Here is a 23,504-nt window from a genome sequence, read left to right as displayed (position 1 = left end):
GCAGTGACTTCTATTAATGTGGGTACAATGGTCCATTGAGTTTGCTATATTCCCAGAAGAACTTTTATGGTAACGGCAAGCTGACTGGATGGGCAGAGTTACATATGAGTCTAATTACAAGAGCTGTGCTCCACATTGTAAAACAAGGCAAAACAATGTGCCTTTACAAGTCCATGTTGATTAAATTACGTTTGTGATAACTGCTTCAGTTATGGACAATCTCAGGAGCAAGTTTCTGCAGGAAAAGGTAACTTTTCACGGAAGCTATAGCTATTCCTGCAGGGGCTCCAGTGGTGGTATTACTTTTTCTTTTTTCTTTTTTTTAAATATAGAATGCCCAATTCTAATCAACTTTTTAATTCGTCTTCATGTTTTCTTTTTTTTATAATTTTTAAATTATTTGCCTTCTTCTTCTGACTCTTTCCAGCTTTCAAATGGGGGTAACTGAACTAATCTATAAACAAATGCTCTGCAAGGCTACACTTTTATTGCCACTTTTTATTACTCTACTTTCTATTCAGGCCCTATTTTATTCATAACATTTCATAATTTGTGAGAGCTGATCTGAACTGCAAGTGCAGCTTCTCTGTAAGTGAGAACAGACACTTCAACTTCTGTGTGAACAGTAACTTGGTTGCTTTATAGAACTCAGCATAACATGTCTGCAACAGGAACAGGAAGAAGAAAATCACACAGGGTTAAAGGTCAAACATGACATCACATTGCTAAGCAACAATAGATCCTCCCTGCATTAAGTAACATCCACTGGAATAATCTCTGTCTGTTGTTTTCCAACAATTTGTACCCTAGCAACCAGATTGAAATTGCAAATGGAAGAGCTGGTTGTGCCAGAGTAAAATCTAAATAACTGAAAAACCACAAATAATAAAAAATGAAAACCAATTGCAAATTGTCTCAGAATACCACTCTCTACATCATACAAAAGGTTAACTCAAAAGTGAACAACCCATTTAAGAGCACCAAATCTCCTGGTCTTACAGAGGGCAGAAACTAGGGCAAGGCAGGCGCAAGAGCTAGATGACCAGAGCACACCACTAGCAGGTAGCGTTGCCATTGTGCTATTTGTTAAGGATTGGTTGTTCCAGCAGCTCTTTTCTTTTGTAAAGGTGGTCGTTTATGGGACCTTCAGGAGGTCCTACCCAACTGATATCTAGCTGAAAATTATATAGGCCATAAACCCATGAGATGAGGTCAGCAATGGTATGCCAATGTGGTCCTCTCCAGACAGGTTTCTGTAGTCCTGGGAACATTCAGATGAGCCTGATCTGGTCCTGCATGTTTAATGGTGTGTGTGTGTATGCACATGTGCAAGTCTTGTCTTTATTTTGATTAAAATCGCCGAGTTAATGAAAATGATTGTCGTTTCCTCATTGACATTTCTTCTACTCTATGCAGAATATGGGTCTAACAAGTAGCCTGCAGTTCTTTGGCCTTGAACATTTCTTAGCATGCCACATTTTTCTGTCATGTGTTTCTCATACATTTCACTAATTTCGCTGTTTGTTGAAAAAATATTTTGAACAGGATCCTGGTACTAAAGCAGACTTGTTACATATAGACTGTTTGGCAACTGTCTTTTTATTAGCAGCTCTAACAGAAGCATGTTTTCCCATTAAATCTAGTTTTATGAACGTACTAATGTTGCTGGAAGAATTTGCTGGGCTCTTTTAGAAAGTCTGTCAGTATAATTGCATTGTTTTCCAGTGTCTGCAATAACCATTTGCAGCAGACTTTGGCACGTTCAGACTGAGAACTTTATTTCAACAAATATCTCCCACACTTCAAAACTTAATCCTAAAATTGTCCTTTTAATGGTTGAAAGCTATTCTAAATCACTTATCCCTTTAAAGAAGAACTAAACCCTAAAAATGAATATGTCTAAAAATGCCATGTTTTATACAGTTATTGGATCGTTATCCAGAAACCCCATATTCAAAAAGCTCCAAATTATAGAAAGGACATCTCCCATAGACTCTATTTTATCCAAATAATCCAAATTTTTAGACATGATTTCTTCTCTTTAATAATAAAACAGTACCTTGTACTTCTCCTCACCTAAGATATAATTAATCCTTATTGGAGGCAAAGCCGGCCTTTTGGGTTTATTTAATGTTTACATGATTTTCTAGTAGACTTAAAGTGATACTGTCATGGGAAAACGTTTTTTTTCCCTCAAAATGCATCAGTTAATAGTGCTGCTCCAGCAGACTTCTGCACTGAAATCCACAAGAGCAAACAGATTTTTATATTTAACTTTGAATCAGCCATGGGCCTAGACATATTGACAGTTTCCCAGGTGCCCCCAGTCATGTGCTCTGATAAACTTCAGTCACTCTTTCCTGCTGCACTGCAAGTTGGAATGATATCAACCCCCTCCCCCCAGCAGCCCATCAGCAGAACTATGGGAAGGTAACCAGATAACCGCTTCCTGACACAAAATAACAGCTCCCTGGTAGATCTAAGAACAGCACTCCATAGAAAAAATCCATGTCCCACTGCGACTCTTTCAGTTACATTGAGTAGGAGAAACAACAGCCTGTCAGAAATCAGATCCATAGTGCAGCACTGGCTCTTTCTGAAAGCACATGCCCAGGCAAAATCACTGGGCATGATGGCTGCCTTACAAAGTTACATAGTTACATAGTTAAATTGGGTTGAAAAAAGACAAAGTCCATCAAGTTCAACCCCTCCAAATGAAAACCCAGCATCCATACATACACCCCTCCCTACTTTTAATTAAATTCTATATACCCATACCTATACTAACTAAAGAGCTTAGTATCACAATAGCCTTTGATATTATGTCTGTCCAAAAAATCATCCAAGCCATTCTTAAAGGCATTAACTGAATCAGCCATCACAACATCACCCGGCAGTGCATTCCACAACCTCACTGTCCTGACTGTGAAGAACCCCCTATGTTGCTTCAAATGAAAGTTCTTTTCTTCTAGTCTAAAGGGGTGGCCTCTGGTACGGTGATAAACTTTATGTGTAAAAAGGTCCCCTGCTATTTGTCTATAATGTCCTCTAATGTACTTGTAAAGTGTAATCATGTCCCCTCGCAAGCGCCTTTTTTCCAGAGAAAACAACCCCAACCTTGACAGTCTACCCTCATAATTTAAGTCTTCCGTCCCTCTAACCAATTTAGTTGCACTTAGTCTCTGCACTCTCTCCAGCTCATTTATATCCCTCTTAAGGACTGGAGTCCAAAACTGAACTGCATACTCCAGATGAGGCCTTACCAGGGACCTATAAAGAGGCATAATTATGTTTTCATCCCTTGAGTTAATGCCCTTTTTTATGCAAGACAGAACTTTATTTGCTTTAGTAGCCACAGAATGAAACTGCCCAGAATTAGACAACGTGTTATCTACAAAGACCCCTAGATCCTTCTCATTTAAGGAAACTCCCAACACAATGCCATTTAGTGTATAACTTGCATTTATATTATTTTTGCCAAAGTGCATAACCTTGCATTTATCAACATTGAACCTCATTTTCCAGTATGCTGCCCAGTTTTCCAGTTTAGACAAATCACTCTGCAAAGTGGCAGCATCCTGCATGGAACCTATAGTTCTGCACAATTTAGTATCATCTGCAAAAATAGAAACAGTACTTTCAATGGCCACCTCCAGGTCATTAATAAACAAGTTGAAAAGCAAGGGACCTAGTACAGAGCCCTGCGGTACTCCACTAACAACACTGGTCCAATTAGAAAATGTTCCATTTACCACCACTCTTTGTAGTCTATCTTTTAGCCAGTTCTCTATCCAGGTACAAATACTATGTTCCAGGCCAACATTCCTTAATTTAACCAGTAACCTTTTGTGTGGCACTGTATCAAATGCTTTAGCAAAGTCTAAGTAAATCACATCCACTGCCATCCCAGAATTGAGGTCTCTACATACATTCTCATAAAAAGAAATTAAGTTAGTCTGGCAAGATCTATTACGCATAAAACCATAGTATTATGATTTGCTATGAAGTCCAGTATCTTATCCTTTATTAACCCTTCGAAAAGCTTTCCTACCACTGACGTCAGACTAACTGGCCTATAGTTTTGAGGCTGAGAACGGGATCCTTTTTTGAATAGAGGCATCACATTAGCAATTCGCCAGTCTCTCGGCACTATGCCAGATCTCAATGAATCCTGAAAAATTAAGTAAAGAGGTTTGGCAGTCACAGAGCTAAACTTGCTAATTACCCTGGGATGAATACCATCTGGCCCTGGACCTTTGTTAATCTTAACATGTTCTAGTCGCTTTTGAATTTCTTCATGTGTGAACCATGCATCATTAGTTGTATTACTAGAATTGGGACTGTTAAGAAGGAAACCTTCACTTACTGGTTCCTCATTTGTGTAGACAGATGAAAAATATGAGTTCAGAATCTGCGCTTTTATTTTGTTTTCATCAACCAGCTGACCCCCCTCTGATAGTAAGGGTCCCACCCCTTCCTGCTTCATTTTTTTACTATTAACATATTTAAAAAATAATTTTGGATTTTTTTTACTGCTTGCTGCAATATCCTTTTCTATAGCAATTTTAGCTTGCCTTATAGCTTCTTTGTATGATTTATTGGCCTCCTTGTACCTTATAAATGTTTCGGCTGTACCAGCTAACTTGAAAGCCTTAAAAGCATGTCTTTTCTTACCCACCTCAACACCAACGCTTCTATTGAACCAAAAAGGTTTTGCTTTGGAACGACGTTCCTTGCTTACAAGTGGAATATACTGACAAGTATACTGTATTTATTAAGCAGCATTTTAAAGACTTCCCATTTTTGTTCTGTGTTTAACCCTGTGAAAAGCATTTCCCACTTAATATGCTGCAGAGATGCCCTTATACTGTCAAAGTTTGCACGTCTGAAATTTAGTGTTTTAGTTACTCCCTTATAGAATTGCTTCTGCAACAGAATCTCAAAGGAGACCATGTTATGATCACTATTCCCTAAATGCTCACCCACACAAATGTTAGATGTTGGGTTGGTACAGAAGCCCAAAACATTATATACAACTTTTCTAGCCTATTTCTTTATTTAAAGGACCAGTAACATAAAAAAAAAAATGTTTAAAAATTCGTTAGTGCACAACGAAAAATAAACACTAAGACAAAAGAAACTTTTAAATAGCAAAGCCTTTATTAAAAAATAACTTACAGAATGTCCACTTCCTGTCTGCTTCAGAAACGGCGAAAAGGCGACCATCCATCCTGCAACGATCAATTTCTTCTCCCTGGCTATTCACTGACAGGCATCGCTTTCATCCACCTGCTGCTGTGTGTCTGTGGCTGCTGCTCCCGCTGTGTGCCCGTGACTGGCTGCTGACACTGCTCCCTGCGCTGACTCTGCCAAGCCATCCCTTTCCCATGGTCCGAGCGCAGCCGACACTTCAGTACTGGTGGCGGCGTAAAAACACTCAGCGCCAGGCTGATGCAACAGTGACTCATTGGCCGCAGAAAGCTTTGCGCACTCATTGGCGCAGCAGCTGCACATGAATCGCCGGCACCGGCGGGACAGAACCTCAGCTTCATGGCAGTTGGGGCAGTCACAGGTGGTAGCGCCGAGCTGCGGACTGCCCGGGCCTCCACCACTCCCTGCCCCAGCCGCTACCCCTCCGCTTCCTGCACTACGCCGCCACAAGTACTGAAGTGTCGGCTGCGCTCGGACCATGGGAAAGGGACGGCTTGGCAGAGTCAGCGCAGGGAGCAGTGTCAGCAGCCAGTCACGGGCAAACAGCGGGAGCAGCAGCCACAGACACACAGCAGCAGGTGGATGAAAGCGATGCCTGTCAGTGACTAGCCAGGGAGAAGAAATTGATTGTTGCAGGATGGATGGTCGCCTTTTCGCCGTTTCTGAAGCAGACAGGAAGTGGACATTCTGTAAGTTATTTTTTAATAAAGGCTTTGCTATTTAAAAGTTTCTTTTGTCTTAGTGTTTATTTTTCGTTGTGCACTAACGAATTTTTAAACATTTTTTTTATGTTACTGGTCCTTTAAGCTTTAGTTCTCCTTTACAGCGAAGTATAATCATTTGTATTTAAATTGTTCTGTCTTAATTTTCTGAGAACAATTAAGTCAGTGCAGTATTTTGGAGTCTTCTGAATAACAGGTTTGTGGACTATTTGAAGTTTATTTTGCTTGATAAGTTTATTTTGCTTGATTATCACAAGAGGACTTGTTTATATTTTTATAGGGTAATTGGTCCTGTGTAATGCTTAAAATACAGTTCATATAAGTGGCAAATAAAGAGAAAATATAGCTGAATGTGATTATATGGAATAGGAAAAAATGAAGCATTGCTGATGAAATGAATAAATATGAGAGAGTTTCTTCAGGGACAGATGAGGATAAAATGATGTATGAATGCTGGGGTGCATGCATAGCATATGAAGTATATGTGAAACTGGTCAGGTGGCAACCCTATGTAGTAGTCATTTGCATATATTTTTTATATGCAAATGAGTATGTTTTTGTTATTTTGTGTACTAAAAACTAAACAGGGCAAAATCAGAAGCTACGCTCACATTTTGTAGGCAAAAAATATGTTCAGCTCAAACCCTACTCATTGAACTAGTACTGAAAAGGGGGCAGGATACAGCTGCTTAAATGAGGAGCAGGCTCGGGAGTAGAGATGTGCAGGCTGACCCGGGTTGGGTGAGTTTGGGCAGAATTTTGGGCCTCCATGGTTGGTGCTGGTCATAATGGGGTACTACAATACTGTAGTGGCTGTGTTTTCTGAGATATGGCTTTTTATGACTCACACCACTGATGTGGTGAGTCCTACAATGGAAACATTTTGTAGGTTTGGGTCGGGTAGAGATTTTTGCAACCCGCTCATCACTGATGGGGAGGCACATAGACTTACGATACACAGTAAGTACAGGATTGCACCTACTAGTGCTGCTGCACGTTACAGCTCACATCAGATTTTTTCATCCAGCATGTATACCTCCCAACTATCCTGTTTTGAGTGGGACAGTCCCGCTTTTGACAGCTTAACTCGCAGGCCTGGCTTGTTACTGAAATGTCCCAACTTTCTCTTTGATCTCCTGCACTGAACAGCCAGAAAAAAGATACAAAGTTTCTAACTCAATAGAACAGCCACCAGGTGCACAAAGATACATTTGTAACAAGGTTGAGATAAGCAAATAAGTAATTGTAACAATTAAGATAAACATGTCTCTTGGGAGAAGTTAGACTCACAGTTTAAAGGTCAAAAAAACACAGAAATGTGTTCAAACTTTCATAACCTGCCAAATTTTGTAAAATGAACATGGTAAGTAAGGGGTGTGGCCACAAAAATGGGCGTGGTCGAAAAATGTTTGCCCGCTCTGCAGGGCAACTCTTTTTGTCCCTCTTTCTATTTCCAAAATGTTGGCAGGTATGCAGCTTGAGGTGCAGAGTCAAGGACGTATTTCAGTCTGGTGCTGCACCCCTTCTTTCCTGATTGGCACATGTGCATCCCCCTCAGCTCCATCACTGGAACTGGCCTAAAGTGTATGTCTGGGACTTTTTTTTTTATATATGGGCCCCCAGAATATTGTGTGTTAGTGTATGTGTGTGTCTCTGTGTAGAATGCAGATCTGGCTCAGATGCAAGTGCTACATGAATGAGCATTAAAGGAGAACTAAACCCCCCTGATGTGACTAGTTCCTTCCACATTTTTCACTAATGCACTATATGGAACAGAAGCAGGGGGGGAGCACTATGAGGGTAATGGAAGGGCTTCTTAGTTCTTCTTTAAGGGCATGAGTTTGCAAAGATACTGTTCTTAAACTTGTGTCTAGGCCAGGCATTTGTCAATGACCCTTGATGCGTTTCAGCCACGTGACGTGGGTCTTTGACATTATCTCAGAAAGCACATAATTTGTATGTATATTTTGCATCAAAGGATAAAAAAAATTAACATTTTATTCATAGAGGTACATTATGTCATTTAAAACTGTAATCATATATATTTACTGAACCTATATTATGAAACATGTTTATGAATAAACTGTAATTCTAAATTGTATGCTAACCTTGTGCAACTTATCCAATGTAGAAAGAGTCCTTCTAGGTTTTGGAAAGTCTTATTCCATATATTTGTAAGTGGTGTAAAAAGGGAACAGTCTCTGATTAGCGCCTCAACACTATGGGGCACATTTATCAAGGGTCGAATATCGAAGGTTAATTAACCCTCGAATTCGACCCTCGAAGTTAAATCCTCGATATTCGAATTCGAAGGATTTAGCGCAAATACTTTGATCGATCGAAGTAAAAATCCTTCTAATCGAACGATTCAAACGATTTTAAGCTATAATAGCTATTAAGCTATTGATCAAAGGATTTTTCTTTGATCAAAAAAAGGTTAGAAAAGTGACGGGGAAGGTCCCCATAGGCTAACATTGTACCTCGGTAGGTTTAACCTGCCGAAGTATGTAGTCAAAGTATTTTTTAAAGAGACAGTACTTCGACTATCGAATAGTCGAATGATTTTTAGTTTGAATCATTCTAATTGAAGTCGAAGGTCGTAGTAGCCTATTCGATGGTCGAAGTACCCAAAAAAATACTTCGAAATTCATAGTTTTTTTCATTCGAATCCTTCACTCGAGCTTAGTAAATGTGCCCCTTAAAGTAAAAAAAAAAAAAAAAAAGGAATAATGATTTTATGTTACACTTTTTTTTACTGTCTTAGTTATTACTTTAATTCCTAGTGAGCTATGATGACAAGGCAGTTCCACCATGTGTAAGAATGAATGACTCTTTGTTAAGATTTTCTTTAGGAGACGTAGGTAACAAAGACTCTTTCATTTGTACATGATTAGCCTGCCCACTCAAAACAATTTCAATTAAATAATTATTATTGGTATACACAGAAAAAGTCATCACCAAATGTTCAACAACATATAAATATAAAAATAGAGTGGTTATAAAATACATGAGAACAGTCAACTAGAAAACTGCTGCATAAATCATTTACTCAAGGAAATTGCCATCCTTGAGAAAGAGCACAGTTGGTGTTTTTTTTCCCCAATAAATTTAGATTTTTCACAAGTACTCCCATTGAGTGTGGTACTATTTAATTTTTTTTACCTTATTTAGCAGCACCCGGGCAAGTTGCTATCTACGTATGTTTAGGCAGTGCTCCTCCATGGTTCCTCTTCTTTTATATATACCGTATATATGAATAACATACCAAAAATAGGAAATAGATTTTCACACAGCTTAACACGTTTCGTGACTACAAAATGTGTTAAGCCGTGCTCTCCCCTGCCCTCTTCAACCAATTGTATGCTTTTAAATGCACTAATAATGTTTGGATTTTATGAAGAGACCAAGTTTGGTAGGAAGTCCTTGTATATTCCGGTGATGAGATCCAAAGGTGCTGCAATGCTTTCTGGATGTTTAGTCCCGCGGCCAGAGCGAAAGTGAAGGATCAGCCGGTAGCGGGTGAACGCTGTCTCCCCCACTTTCCTTGATGCGCGTCTACTTTTCTTTGGCCTCCCCATCTTGCTTTAAAGTTTTAGGGACAGATTTATTAAGGGTCGAGTTGTTTTCTCCATGAAAAATTCAAGTTTTCAAGAGTAACATTTTTCGAGATGTATTATGCCCTGGTGCAAGAAATAGCTCAAATCCAAAAATACACCATCTAAAACCTGTTGAGGTCATGTAGGAGCCAATGGCAGAGGTTCCTGAACCATTTGAAGATCTTAAAGGGATTCTGTCATGATTTTTATGATGTTTTTATGTCTAAATTACACTGTTTACACTGCAAATAATTCACTCTACGATATAAAATTTAATTCCTGAACCAGGTGTGTTGGCAGTGTTGGCATTTTGCCTGGTCATGTGCTTTCAGAAAGAGCCAGCACTTTAGGATGGAACTGCTTTCTGGCAGGCTGTTGTTTCTCCTACTCAATGTAACTGAATGTGTCACGGTGGATCCTGGGTCCTGGGTTTTAACATTGAGTGCTGTTCTTAGATTTACCAGGCAGCTGTTTTATTGTGTCAGGGAGCTGTTATCTTGTTACCTTCTCATTGTTCTGCTGATGGGCTGCGGGGGGGGGGGGAGGCGGTGATTTCACGCCAACTTGCAGTACAGCAGTGAAGAGTGACTGAAGTTTATCAGAGCACAAGTCACATGACTGGGGGTACCTGGGAAACTGACAATATGTCTAGACCCATGTCAGATTTCAAAATTAAATATAAAACAGGTTGCTCTTTTGAGAAATGGATTTCAGTGCAGAATTCTGCTGGAGCAGCAATATTAACTGATGCATTTTGAAAATGTTTTTTTCCCTTTAATAGCCTTGATGATGTTCGAGTCTTTTTCTGTGGGTCTTGCTCCAAAACTCGATCAATGTGAGCAATTCGAGGTTTGTATCCCATGGAAAACTCTTACTATTCGAGTTTTCGGGTTGTTAATCCCAAATTCACCGATTTCATTTTTTCCATTCAAGTTTTTTCTTACATTAGAAACCATTTGGGTCTATTCGAGCTCTTTTGAGGTAGAAAAAAGCTCACAAAGCTCTAAATTGTGACCTTTGATAAATAACCCTCTAAATGTACTTTGCTTTCACTTACTACTACTCGCTCACTTCTTATAATACATTGATATATAGATTTTTTTTTAATAAAAGGGTTATGTGCTTTTTTATTTTTAGACTATTTCAAAAAAAATTCTTAGTGTTTCTAGACGTTTTTGGAATATAAAGGTATAAAAGTCATATAGTGTGATTAGCTTTCTCAATTTTAAGCTTTGTTTTGTGAACCTACAAATATTAAGGGCAATTCAGGCCTATTTAGTCTGTGTTCATAGCCTAGTGCTGAAATACTTTTTGTTGTTCATGGGCATTAAATTTTGCCCTTCATACTTTAATATATTAAAGTATGAAGGGCAAAATTTGGTGTGCGTCTCTGTAAATCACCAGACTGTGCCAAAATGTTAAACTTTTCTTTCTCTTAAAGGGGTAGTTCATCTTAAAAGTAACCTTTACTATAACATAGATAGATATTCTGAGACAGTTTACATTTGGTCTTGGCTTTTCGGTTACTTAACTTTTGGTTTAACAGCTCTCTGCTTTTGTATTTCTAATTAAACAAATGTATAAAGAATAAAATGAATCGATATAGGACATTCTACATTCCACCCCTTCAAGTCTTCAGCCTAAATGATTAAAGTGTGCCAATTAAAAGGAAGCTGGATTACATTGGGTAGGTTGCTCTTAGCTACGTATCTGCTGAATGAGATATCTAATACTGTGATGTTGATTTTTGGGTCCTGTTGTTTTTGCATATTTATACTGTTCAATATTATGGGCTCTTGTTTATAATCAAACATATATACATAGTTTTTGTTTCATCATTAGATTAACATCGGGTCACAAAAATGTAGCTAAAATACTCTTAACATTAATTTATTGATGTCCTTGTTTTGTTATACAGAATGTTCAGCATAGGAAATATGCTAGGTGGAAGGCAACCTACATCCATAACTGTCTTAAAAACGGGGAAACGCCTCAAGCGGGACCTATAGGAATGGAAGGAGAAGAGTATGGTATGTTTCCAATTTACTAAATGTTTTACTGTATAATCAGTTTTATTATTCATAAGTTTTTGTTTATCTTTGAAAGCCTCCACAAAATATAACTAACTCTTAAAGTATGGAATGTCTTATGCGAAGACCCATTATTCAGAAAGCTTGGAATTACAGGAAAAGCATTTCCCATTTTAAACAAATCTAATTTTGACTTTGACACTCCATAATTTTATAGTGTGAAAAAACCTAACAGGGACAGCATCGTCTTACACTTCACTTGAGATGGGAGGTGTGCCATTGGGGGTAAGAAGAACATTTAGTAGATAAGAACAGGGGAACTAAATATTGTGTTACTGCAGGCCCATCACCTGTGCCTTCTAGTGCAACTAGCGCCTAAGCAACTCAGTCTGATTTACTGATGTGTCATGAGTGCATCTTGCAAGTGAACCATGGGCAGTCAGTTAATTGGTGTGTCACTATATTTATAACCCAAAGTGGTAAGCTTGCTGGATCCTATATATACTGAGCTTGCTGGATCCTATATATATATATATATATATATATATATATATATATATATATATATATATATAATATATTATATATATATATATATATATATATATGTATATATATATACACACAATCTCACTCGCTTGTGAACGCTGATCAGAACATTCTTGGAGAGGAGTAAATTTAATAAAGCCAATTAAAGCCAATTTGTTATTAAATTGACTCCTCTCCAAGAATGTTTCGATCAGCTCTCACAAGCGTGTGAGATTGTGTAGCTGAAGCCGGAGGGAAGTAGCCGGGTTCTCGCAAGAGCAGCGATCGGGAGGAGACGCATTGCTGTGTGAGCTCCGCCATTACCACATTGGATCCTAAATATGACTGCTCCTGAGAAGATTCAGTATAGTTGTAATTACTCAAAATAAGGCAGTGCTTCTCCAGAAACAAAGTTCCCATTTAAAAGTGCCCATTTAAAATAGAACACACAATCTGTATTTAATGCTTATTGGAAACACAGCACCTCCTTTAATAATGATTGGTGAAATATTCCTTCTGTTTAACCATACTTTCACAATTTTTATTTGCTGAGCTTATGTAGGTGCAGAACCCCTGCTTGACCATCTGCTTTATGTGTAAATCAATTTTCTTTCTAAGCTGTTTGCTCAGACATATATATATATATATATATATATATATATATATATATATATATATATATATATATATATATATATTTGTCCAACCAGATCGCACTCCATATATAAAACATAGCCTTTATTTAGCTTGTTAAAATGTAGCAAAAAAGTGACATTCTTTGTATCAAAGTAATAGCGTCATTTGTAGCAAGACACTTATCTTTAGGAAGTCCAGTATGAACGCTCAATTTAACCACACTCACGCGACGTTTCGGGAAGCATCAGTTCCCTTTCTCAAGCGTATTTCTCATGTAGCGGCGTGTAGGACTCCATTGCACAAACCGTTCGCTTCCTTGTCAGGCGGAGCTTACGTGGTAAGTAACTGTGATGACGCGTCCTCACAATATACCACATAATAAAGCTTGATTTCATTATGCAGTTTCGTATATAATAAAAACAATCCGTGCTGATTTTTCAACAGTTTTCAACAACAGTTTTCCAATAATATATCTCTCATATTTTAATTCCAGTGCACACAGCAAATTGTAATTCAGTACAGGTATGGAATCTATTGTTCAGAAAGTGTGTCGAACTTGGGTATTTCCTTCATTTGGATATCGATACCTTTAAGTCTGCTAAAAATCACTCAAACTACTCAAATTATGAGTTGATCCCCTGTGTGATGTTCCTTGTGGTAATGGGAATCATTGTGAAAATACTATCAACCAAATACTGACATCTTGTCTAAATTTCACACTAGGAGTGCATGCTATCTTGCACAACCTTCACTGAGCAAATGATGCTTGGCATTGACATAATTCTCACTTATTTTTCATAGCTTGTGCCTTGCAAAACTAAAATTGTAATACATTTATTCTATTCAACTGGATATTTCCATAGATAAACAGTGAAGGGAACAGGCAAAGCTGAAGTCAGAGATGGTGTGTTTGGGCAAAGCCCACATTTAAGCCCTTAGTTTGCATCTGTACATGTCCATGATTACAACTTCTGTTCGCACCATTTCATGCTCTTCTTCAAAAACCACACTGCAGCTTGAGCCAATATTTTCCTAGTCACAAAGCTGTGTATGTGTGTGTTTGACCTGCCCTTACTTTAGAGAGGAGGGTAAAGTTGCTATTGCACCACAAATCCACTGGAAATCAAACAGTGCAGCTGTCTGTTTCACAGAGGTCAGTAGACTTTCATTCTTGGTCATATAATATGTGCTTCAGTAAATAAAAATAAGTCAATCACTTATTTTGTGGCAGTTTGTTCCATGGGGACCAGTGGGGATGCCCAATTATGAATTAGAAGAAAGTATCCTGTGAAAGTACAACCTGCTTATTTAAAATTCCCTTTATAAGTATTTAAGTTGAATATTTGTAACATAGTTTAACTAGATTTTTTCTAGAATTAGATTACAATTTAGATTAGTTTTATATAATTAACTAATTAAGTATTAACTAATTACTAATGCTCGAACTGTAATGACCATTCACTGTCACATTTAATATTAAAGCACAGATGTACAGCACCTTAAAGACACTCCATATCTTAAATAGCCTTTATTGGAGCAGCAGGCACAGACTTCAGTGTGTGCCTTGTGGCTAACATAGTGCACCATAATAGGGTCAATGTGGCTTATTCTTTAGCCTGTTTGTATTCTTAATCCCTGAGTAAACTTAATAATTATGACCTTGAGGAAATTGAGCTGGAAGTTTGTTTTTTGGACACGGCTTGGTGCACCCAATCCATACATCAAATTTTACATGTGACACTATAGAAATATTCTGCATATTAAAGGGGAAATCCGGCATTCAAATCAAAACACAGAAACCCCTAATATACCCATCACAGTTACCTGCTTCTTCAAAAAGTATGAATAAATGCAATTTTCTATGCTGAAATCCAGCTGTTGAATAGTTCTCTTTCTGCATCATTTGAAATCCTGGCAGGGAAGGAGGGACAAAACACTGATGTTACAAATTGTAACAACTTCTCCACAGCTTACAGACAGCAAGCAGGAACTACATAACCCACAATGCATTGCACTGTGATGTTCCTTTCCTTATTGAAATCACGTGTGCAGGGAATTGTGAGGTTTGGAGGATGCAGGCTAAGGACAGCTTGCTATTGATACAAAGTAACAGTAGTCAGACAGCTCAGCAAAATAGTCAGCCAGCTCTGCAGGAGAGCAGGGGGCTAGGCTCAGGGAACTGTCAGAAACTATTAAAACTATATATTTCAAAGTTGCTTCACGTTATGTTTACTTTTCAAAAAGCTTAAAAGAGAAGTAAAGCTTTACAAATAAAACCTCTGTGATTTGTTTGTCCTAGCCCCTTCTCCTTTTTATAAAACTAATGCTGTATTAGTACAAACCTCAGTCAGACAGACCCAAATGCTGTCCCCTACTTCTCCCCTTACTGATACACTGAAAAGAATGAACGGAGGCGCTTCAAAGCTTTCCGTCACTTCAATGTGTATATAGGAAACTGGGAAACATTAATCTTATTGGCGCATGAGAGAAGGCAGGCAGGGCTTCACATGGAAGAAAGAAGAATGTAGTGCACTTGCGCAGGGCACCTCTGACCATAACTGCGCATGCGCGTTCCCTGAATAGACTAATTTCTGTACTGTAGCAGGGCTATACTTTTCAGAACAGCTTGGCATTTATTTTAAAAAATGATTAAAGCTCCAGAATTACTGAGAAACTGCATGAAGAAATGACTGCTGGTAAGTATATCCACATATAATGGGCAATTATTAGAGCTTAATTTAATTTTAGCCTTTCCTTCTCCTTTAATTTATGTTTTTGTGGAGTTCCCCTTGAAATGAGAAGGAAAGGTTAAAACTAATTACGCTTTATCAGGAAAGCCTTTATAAATACACCAGTACATCCTCAAAGTAATCCTGCTCTGAGTCCTCTGTCAAAAGAAACATGGGCTTCTGTATCACACTTCATTCTTTCATCTTAAAGGAAAACTAAACCCCCCCCCCACAGTGATAAGTCACCACTGGCCCCCCTCCTCTGGCTCCCCTACCTGCCTCCCCCCTGCTAAGTGTTACCCCAGAATTGTGTCCCCTGTAGGATTACTAACCAGGATTACTGGGCGTCACTTCCAGCACATGCGCATTTGTAACTGGAAAACTGCTCCAACTGCGCATGAGCTCATACGCTGCTCACTTCATGAGGATTACCGAAGCTAAATTCAGCTTTTGGCTATTTTGCGTAACTGCTGAGAAGTAAAATGCAGAGAGCACTGGCCTAGTGTATCGGGTAAGTAATTTTTTCTTTAAAGGAGAACTAAACCCCCTGGAATAAAACAGCACCTCAACTGCCCTTGATCTGCTCCCTTTTCCTCTCCCTCCCTGTACAGTGTATTACCTATATTAGCACTCCTGTTTGGAATTCTGCGCCATGTTCTGTCCATTCTTATCTTCTTCGGGTCTGTTCACTGACACAGAGCTAGTTGGCGCATGCACAGTTGAAGCTGATTCCTGAGTAGCCCCAACTGAAGAGAATCTAAATCGACAGAAGATGGCGCAGAAGGATTCCTCTCTTCTGCGCTGGTCTGCTTCTTGTGCTCAGGAGGGAGAGTTAAAGGGGGCATATCGAGCGCAGTTAAGGGGGCTGTTGTATTTTGGGGGGAGTTTAGTTCTCCTTTAATTGTCTCTTTATGTTGTGCAGATACTTCATGTTTCTGGCTTAATGTTTGATAGTCTCAGGCTTTTCTGCTTATCTAAGCTTGATCTTCACACATCAGCCTTTATTCGGATCTAATTCATGCTTGTGCATCACTCCTATCCCCTATTCGCTTAATGTTTTTTTTATGCTTTTTTTTATTTAAGTGAACAAGCACAATTGCATTTTGATTATACTTTGAGTTGACACAAAGGAAATCTACTTTTCAGTAAAGCTTTTCAGTAAAGTTTGTTGGTTATATTAAACACTGCTGACAGGATTTGAAGTATCCATGCCAGCTGTGTAAACGAAATGCTTTAGAACAAGATGCATTTATTTTCCATGCTCATACTGCGGTTATTTTTTTGTGCTCCACCCAAAAACTATTTTTTCGCAGTGAAAGAAACTTTCCAATATACATTAATACCATGATCAATGTTTTTTAAGTTATATGTACGGTAAATATAATTGCTATTGCAAGCCTGGCTGTTGACATATTTTGCACTTCTGGCCTCTGACTCAATGTTGAAATTATTTTTAGACGAAGTACCCTTTTAATATGAAATAGAAACCAAGTCTCTCTTTTAATATATTCAGGCTGAAGCTGGTTTTGCAGTTATTATTAGTTTTGAAAACCTCAAACAGGAATTACAAACCATCAGGGCCGCCATCAGAAACCCTGTACAGCAAAATTTTCCAGGTCCCCACAATTTGCACAGTAATGTGTACTTTAAAAGTTTTTCTTCCATTGTAATGCAAAACTCAGTACATTTCTGATACACATTAGAGATGTCGCGAACTGTTCGCCGGCGAACTTGTTCGCGCGAACATCGGGTGTTCGCGCTCGCCGGAAGTTCGCGAACGTCGCGCGACGTTCGCCATTTTGGGTTCGCCATTGTTGGCGCTTTTTTTTGCCCTCTCACCCCAGACCAGCAGGTACATGGCAGCCAATCAGGAAGCTCTCCCCTGGACCACTCCCCTTCCCTATAAAAACCGAAGCCCTGCAGCGTTTTTTCACTCTGCCTGTGTGTGCTGAAGAGATAGTGTAGGGAGAGAGCTGCTGCCTGTTAGTGATTTCAGGGACAGTTGAAAGTTTGCTGGCTAGTAATCGTTTTGATACTGCTCTGTTATTGGAGGGACAGAAGTCTGCAGGGGTTTGAGGGACATTTAAGCTTAGGTAGCTTTGCTGGCTAGTAATCTACCTTCTACTGCAGTGCTCTGTATGTAGCTGCAGTGGGCAGCTGTCCTGCTTCTGATCTCATCTGCTGACTGCTGCAATAACAGTAGTCCTTGTAAGGACTGCTTTTATTTATTTTTTTGTTGTTTTACTACTACTACTACTACTACTACTATAAGAGCCCAGTGCTATTAGTCTAGCAGTGTTGGGGAGTGGGACTGGTGTGCTAATCTGCTGCTCCTAGTAGTTCAGCAGCACCAACTTTAATTTTTTTTTTTTAATATTCATTTTTTTTTTATTTTACTTTTTTTTATTTTACTACCGCTGTAGTAGTGTATAAGTTGACCTTTTAGGCATTATTTGCCCTGTAGGCATTATTTGCACACTGTTTTCTTCAACCCGCCATCGAGCTGTGTGACCTTGTTCACATTCTGTCTAAATATCCATAATATTACCGTCTCCAGAAAAAACACCGGAGTCACTTTTTTCAAGCAGCCATAATATATTTTACGTAATCCGTATCCACCGCTGTAGTAGTGTATACGTTGGCCTTGTAGGCATTATTTGCACACTGTTTTCTTCAACCCGCCATCGAGCTGTGTGACCTTGTTCCCATTCTGTCTAAATATCCATAATATTACCGTCTCCAGAAAAAACACCGGAGTCACTTTTTTCAAGCAGCATTCATATATTTTACGTAATCCGTATCCACCGCTGTAGTAGTGTATACGTTGGCCTTGTAGGCATTATTTGCACACTGTTTTCTTCAACCCGCCATCGAGCTGTGTGACCTTGTTCCCATTCTGTCTAAATATCCATAATATTACCGTCTCCAGAAAAAACACCGGAGTCACTTTTTTCAAGCAGCATTCATATATTTTACGTAATCCGTATCCACCGCTGTAGTAGTGTATACGTTGGCCTTGTAGGCATTATTTGCACACTGTTTTTCTTCAACCCGCCATCGAGCTGTGTGACCTTGTTCCCATTCTGTCTAAATATCCATAATATTACCGTCTCCAGAAAAAACACCGGAGTCACTTTTTTCAAGCAGCATTCATATATTTTACGTAATCCGTATCCACCGCTGTAGTAGTGTATACGTTGGCCTTGTAGGCATTATTTGCACAGTGTTTTCTTCAACCCGCCATCGAGCTGTGTGAGCTTGTTCACATTTTGTCTAAATATTGATAATATTATCGTCTCTAGAAAAACCACTTGAGTTACTTTTTTTCAAGCAGCATTCATATATTTTACGTAATCCGTATCCACCGCTGTAGTAGTGTATACGTTGACCTTGTAGGCATTATTTGCACACTGTTTTCTTCAACCCGCCATCGAGCTGTGTGAGCTTGTTCACATTTTGTCTAAATATTGATAATATTATCGTCTCTAGAAAAACCACTTGAGTTACTTTTTTTCAAGCAGCATTCATATATTTTACGTAATCCGTATCCACCGCTGTAGTAGTGTATACGTTGACCTTGTAGGCATTATTTGCACACTGTTTTCTTCAACCCGCCATCGAGCTGTGTGAGCTTGTTCACATTTTGTCTAAATATTGATAATATTATCGTCTCTAGAAAAACCACTTGAGTTACTTTTTTTCAAGCAGCATTCATATATTTTACGTAATCCGTATCCACCGCTGTAGTAGTGTATACGTTGACCTTGTAGGCATTATTTGCACAGTGTTTTCTTCAACCCGCCATCGAGCTGTGTGAGCTTGTTCACATTTTGTCTAAATATTGATAATATTATCGTCTCTAGAAAAACCACTTGAGTTACTTTTTTTCAAGCAGCATTCATATATTTTACGTAATCCGTATCCACCGCTGTAGTAGTGTATACGTTGACCTTGTAGGCATTATTTACACACTGTTTTCTTCAACCCGCCATCGAGCTGTGTGAGCTTGTTCACATTTTGTCTAAATATTGATAATATTATCGTCTCTAGAAAAACCACTTGAGTTACTTTTTTCAAGCAGCATTCATATATTTTACGTAATCCGTATCCACCGCTGTAGTAGTGTATACGTTGACCTTGTAGGCATTATTTGCACACTGTTTTCTTCAACCCGCCATCGAGCTGTGTGACCTTGTTCACATTTTGTCTAAATATTGATAATATTATCGTCTCTAGAAAAACCACTTGAGTTACTTTTTTTCAAGCAGCATTCATATATTTTACGTAATCCGTATCCACCGCTGTAGTAGTGTATACGTTGACTTTGTAGGCATTATTTGCACAGTGTTTTCTTCAACCCGCCATCTAGCTGTGTGTATTATCGTTTCCAGAAAAACCAACTGAGTTTTTGTTGTTGTTGTTGTTTTTTTAAAAATAATGCCAGGCAAAGGCAGGCCGCCACGCAGAGGCCGTGCTAGGGGCCGTGCTGCTATGCAATCCTGTGGCCCTAGCAAATTTCCCAGTTTTAAAAAGCCAATGACCCTGAACTCCCAAAATGCTGAAGAGGTAGTTGACTGGCTTACACAGCACACCCCATCCTCTACCGTTTCTAACTTTACCACAACATCCTCCTCATCCTCCACTGCTATGGCCACCCCACGTAACACTTCCTCCACCACCGGTGCCCCTTCTTCACTGGGGTCAGAGGAGTTATTTTCCAATGAGTTTCTTGAACTGAGTAATGCGCAACCATTATTGCCAGAAGAAGATGAAGGAGATGAGGACCTTACACCAGATTTAATTCTGGCAGAGAACACGATAGAGATGGACATAATGAGTGATGAGGAGGAGGTCCCCGCTGCTGCTTCCTTCTGTGATGTGTCAGAAGAAATTGATGCATCTGAGGAGAATGATGATGAGGAGATTGATGTTTTGTGGGTGCCTAGTAGAAGAGAGCAAGAGGAGGGTAGTTCAGATGGAGAGACGGAGAGTCAGAGAGGCAGTAGGAGAATAAGACTTAGAAGAAGCAGGGAGGACAGCCCGCAGGGATCAGCAGGGCAACAACATGTATCGGCACCTGTGTTCAGCCGGCCAACGCACCCGCCATTGCCGCCAATACCGCCAACTCCGCCAACTTCTACTGTTACCGCCAGATCGCACACTTCCAAAAAGTCAGCAGTGTGGGATTTTTTTAATGTGTGTGCCTCTGACAAAAGCATTGTAATTTGCAATGAGTGCAGTCAGAAACTGAGCCTTGGTAAGCCCAACAGCCACATAGGTACAACTTCTATGCGAAGGCACATGAGCGGCAAGCACAAAGCACTTTGGGAGCAACACCTCAAAGGCAACAGGCAAACTAAAAGCCACACTCCTTCTGGTCCAGCATCTTACTGCTCTACCTCTGCTCTCCTTGACCCGTCTGAACCACCCTCCACTCCGCCTTCCACCTTGACCACCTGTTCCCATTCCCAGTCATCTGCCACCAGCCAAGTTTCTGTGAAGGCCATGTTTGAGCGTAAGAAGCCAATGTCTGACTGTCACCCCCTTGCCCGGCGTCTGACAGCTGGCTTGTCTGCACTCTTAGCCCGCCAGCTTTTACCATACCAGCTGGTGGACTCTGAGGCCTTCCGCAAATTTGTAGCAATTGGGACACCGCAGTGGAAGGTACCCAGCCGCAATTTTTTTTCTAAAAAGGGAATACCACACCTGTACCAACATGTGCAGAGCCAAGTTACCGCATCTCTGTCACTTAGTGTTGGGCCAAAGGTCCATATGACTACTGACGCATGGTCCTCCAAGCATGGTCAGGGCAGGTATGTCACCTACACTGCCCACTGGGTGAACTTGGTAATGGCTGGGAAGCAGGGAATGGGTAGCTCAACAACAACAGTGGAGTTGGTGTCACCGCCACGGATTGCACGCGGTTCTGCCACCACCTCTACTCCTCCATCGCTCTCTACCTCGTCTTCTTCTTCTTCTTACTCTGCTGCTGGGTCCTCCTTCTCCTCCTCCACACCTGTGCACCCCCAGCTCCCCCTAGGCTATTCGACGTGCCAGGTACGCCGTTGTCACGCTGTCTTGGGGATGACGTGCCTGGAAAGCAAAAACCATACCGGATCTGTACTCCTGTCATCTCTGCAGTCACAGGCCGATCGGTGGCTGACCCCACACCAACTGCAGATCGGAAAAGTGGTGTGTGACAATGGAAGCAATCTGTTGGCAGCGTTGAGACTAGGCAATTTAACACATGTGCCCTGCATGGCACATGTGTTAAATTTAATAGTCCAACGTTTTGTCTCCAAGTACCCAGGATTCCAGGACGTTCTCACCCAGTCCAGAAAGGTGTCGGCCCATTTCAGACGTTCCTACACAGCCATGGCACGCCTTGCTGACATTCAGCAGCGCTACAACATGCCAGTCAGGCGTTTGATTTCTGACAGCCAGACTCGCTGGAATTCAACGCTCCTTATGTTGGAACGTCTGCTGCAACAACAAAGGGCCGTCAACGAGTACCTTTTTGAACTGGGTGGTAGGACTGGATCTGCACAGCTGGGGATTTTTTTCCCCCGTTACTGGGTGCTTATGCGCGATGCCTGCAGGCTCATGCGACCTTTTGAAGAGGTGACAAATATGGTCAGTCGCACCGAAGGCACCATCAGCGACCTAATACCCTTCGCTTTCTTCCTGGAGCGTGCCGTGCGACGAGTGACAGATGAGGCTGTAGACCAGCGTGACGAGGAGCTGGAAGCGCACGATTTCTGGTCGGAATCACCAGAACGAACCCAGGCACCTGCTGCAACGCAGGGAGAGGTGCCAGAAGTGGAGTCAGAGGAGGAAGGTGGCTTTGTGGAGGAGGAGGAGGAGGACCAACAGGAGCAGGCTTCCCAGGGGGCTAGTGGTGACCTTTTGGGGACCCCTGGTCTTGTACGTGGCTGGGGGAGGAGACCGTGGATGATGCAGTCCTTGATAATGAGGAAGCGGAGATGGATAGCTCTGCATCCAACCTTGTGAGAATGGGGTCTTTCATGCTGTCATGCCTGTTGAAGGACCCCCGTATCAAGAGGCTTAAGGAGAAGGACCTGTACTGGGTCGCAACGCTACTAGACCCTCGGTACAAGCATAAAGTGTCAGAAATGTTACCAACATACCACAAGTCCGAAAAGATGCGGCATTTACAAACCAGCCTGCAAAACATGTTGTACAATGCTTTTAAGGGTGATGTCACTTCAGGAACTCATCAACATTCCAGGGGCAGAGGTGCCAGTAATCCTGCCACGAGCACACCTGCAAGGACAAAGCCCTTTGGCCAGTCTGTAACGTCAGACATGCAAATGTTTTTCTGTCCAAGGCAGCGCCACAACCCTTCTGGATCCACCCTCAAAGAACGCCTCGACCGGCAGGTAGCGGACTACCTGGCATTAACTGCAGATATCGACACTCTGAGGAGCGATGAACCCCTGGACTACTGGGTGCGCAGGCTTGATCTGTGGCCAGAGCTGTCACAATTTGCCATGAACCTCTTGTCTTGCCCAGCCTCAAGTGTGCTCTCAGAAAGGACCTTCAGTGCAGCAGGAGGGATTGTAACTGAGAAGAGAACTCGCCTAGGTCACAAAAGTGTCGATTACCTGACCTTTATTAAAATGAATGAGGGGTGGATCTCGGAGGGTTACTGCACGCCGGAAGACTTGTTCTGACTTCTATGCAGCTGTCCTTCTCTTCAAGCCTCATGACTCCACACACAGCTGTCCTTTAGCGTCCTCCTCCTCCCTCCGCCACCGTTACAAACTAGGGTGCAAACCCTACTGGTTTAATTTTTTCTGGCCTCTGTGCTTCAGTGGCTGCAACCAAAAAAAACTGGGCAAACAATGTCTACAAGGTCAACGTATGGCAAAAAATGACTATTTTCAGCATTTATATGGCATATTTTTTCTGGCAACTGTGCTTCAGTGGCTGCGTCCAAAAAAATGCATATTTTCTGCATTTATATGGCATAATTTTTCTGGCAACTGTGCTTCAGTGGCTGCGACCAAAAAAATGCATATTTTCTGCATT

At 40.6% G+C, this 23,504-nt stretch overlaps 1 protein-coding gene across 1 annotated transcript in view; it reads left to right on the top strand.

Annotated features, from left to right (window-relative positions):
• The window catches only part of vta1.L (vesicle (multivesicular body) trafficking 1 L homeolog), a 117,155-nt gene that overhangs the window by 69,888 nt on the left and 23,763 nt on the right, over positions 1 to 23,504 (top strand). Inside the window, 1 exon segment of the mRNA NM_001094264.1 lies at positions 11,448 to 11,559. Coding sequence (NP_001087733.1) covers positions 11,448 to 11,559 — 112 coding nt within the window.

The sequence above is a fragment of the Xenopus laevis genome, chromosome 5L (genome assembly GCF_017654675.1).
Source record: "Xenopus laevis strain J_2021 chromosome 5L, Xenopus_laevis_v10.1, whole genome shotgun sequence".
Lineage (NCBI taxonomy): Eukaryota > Metazoa > Chordata > Amphibia > Anura > Pipidae > Xenopus > Xenopus laevis.
Note: the sequence above shows the minus strand (reverse complement) of the source record. Positions and strands in the feature narration are given on the sequence as shown.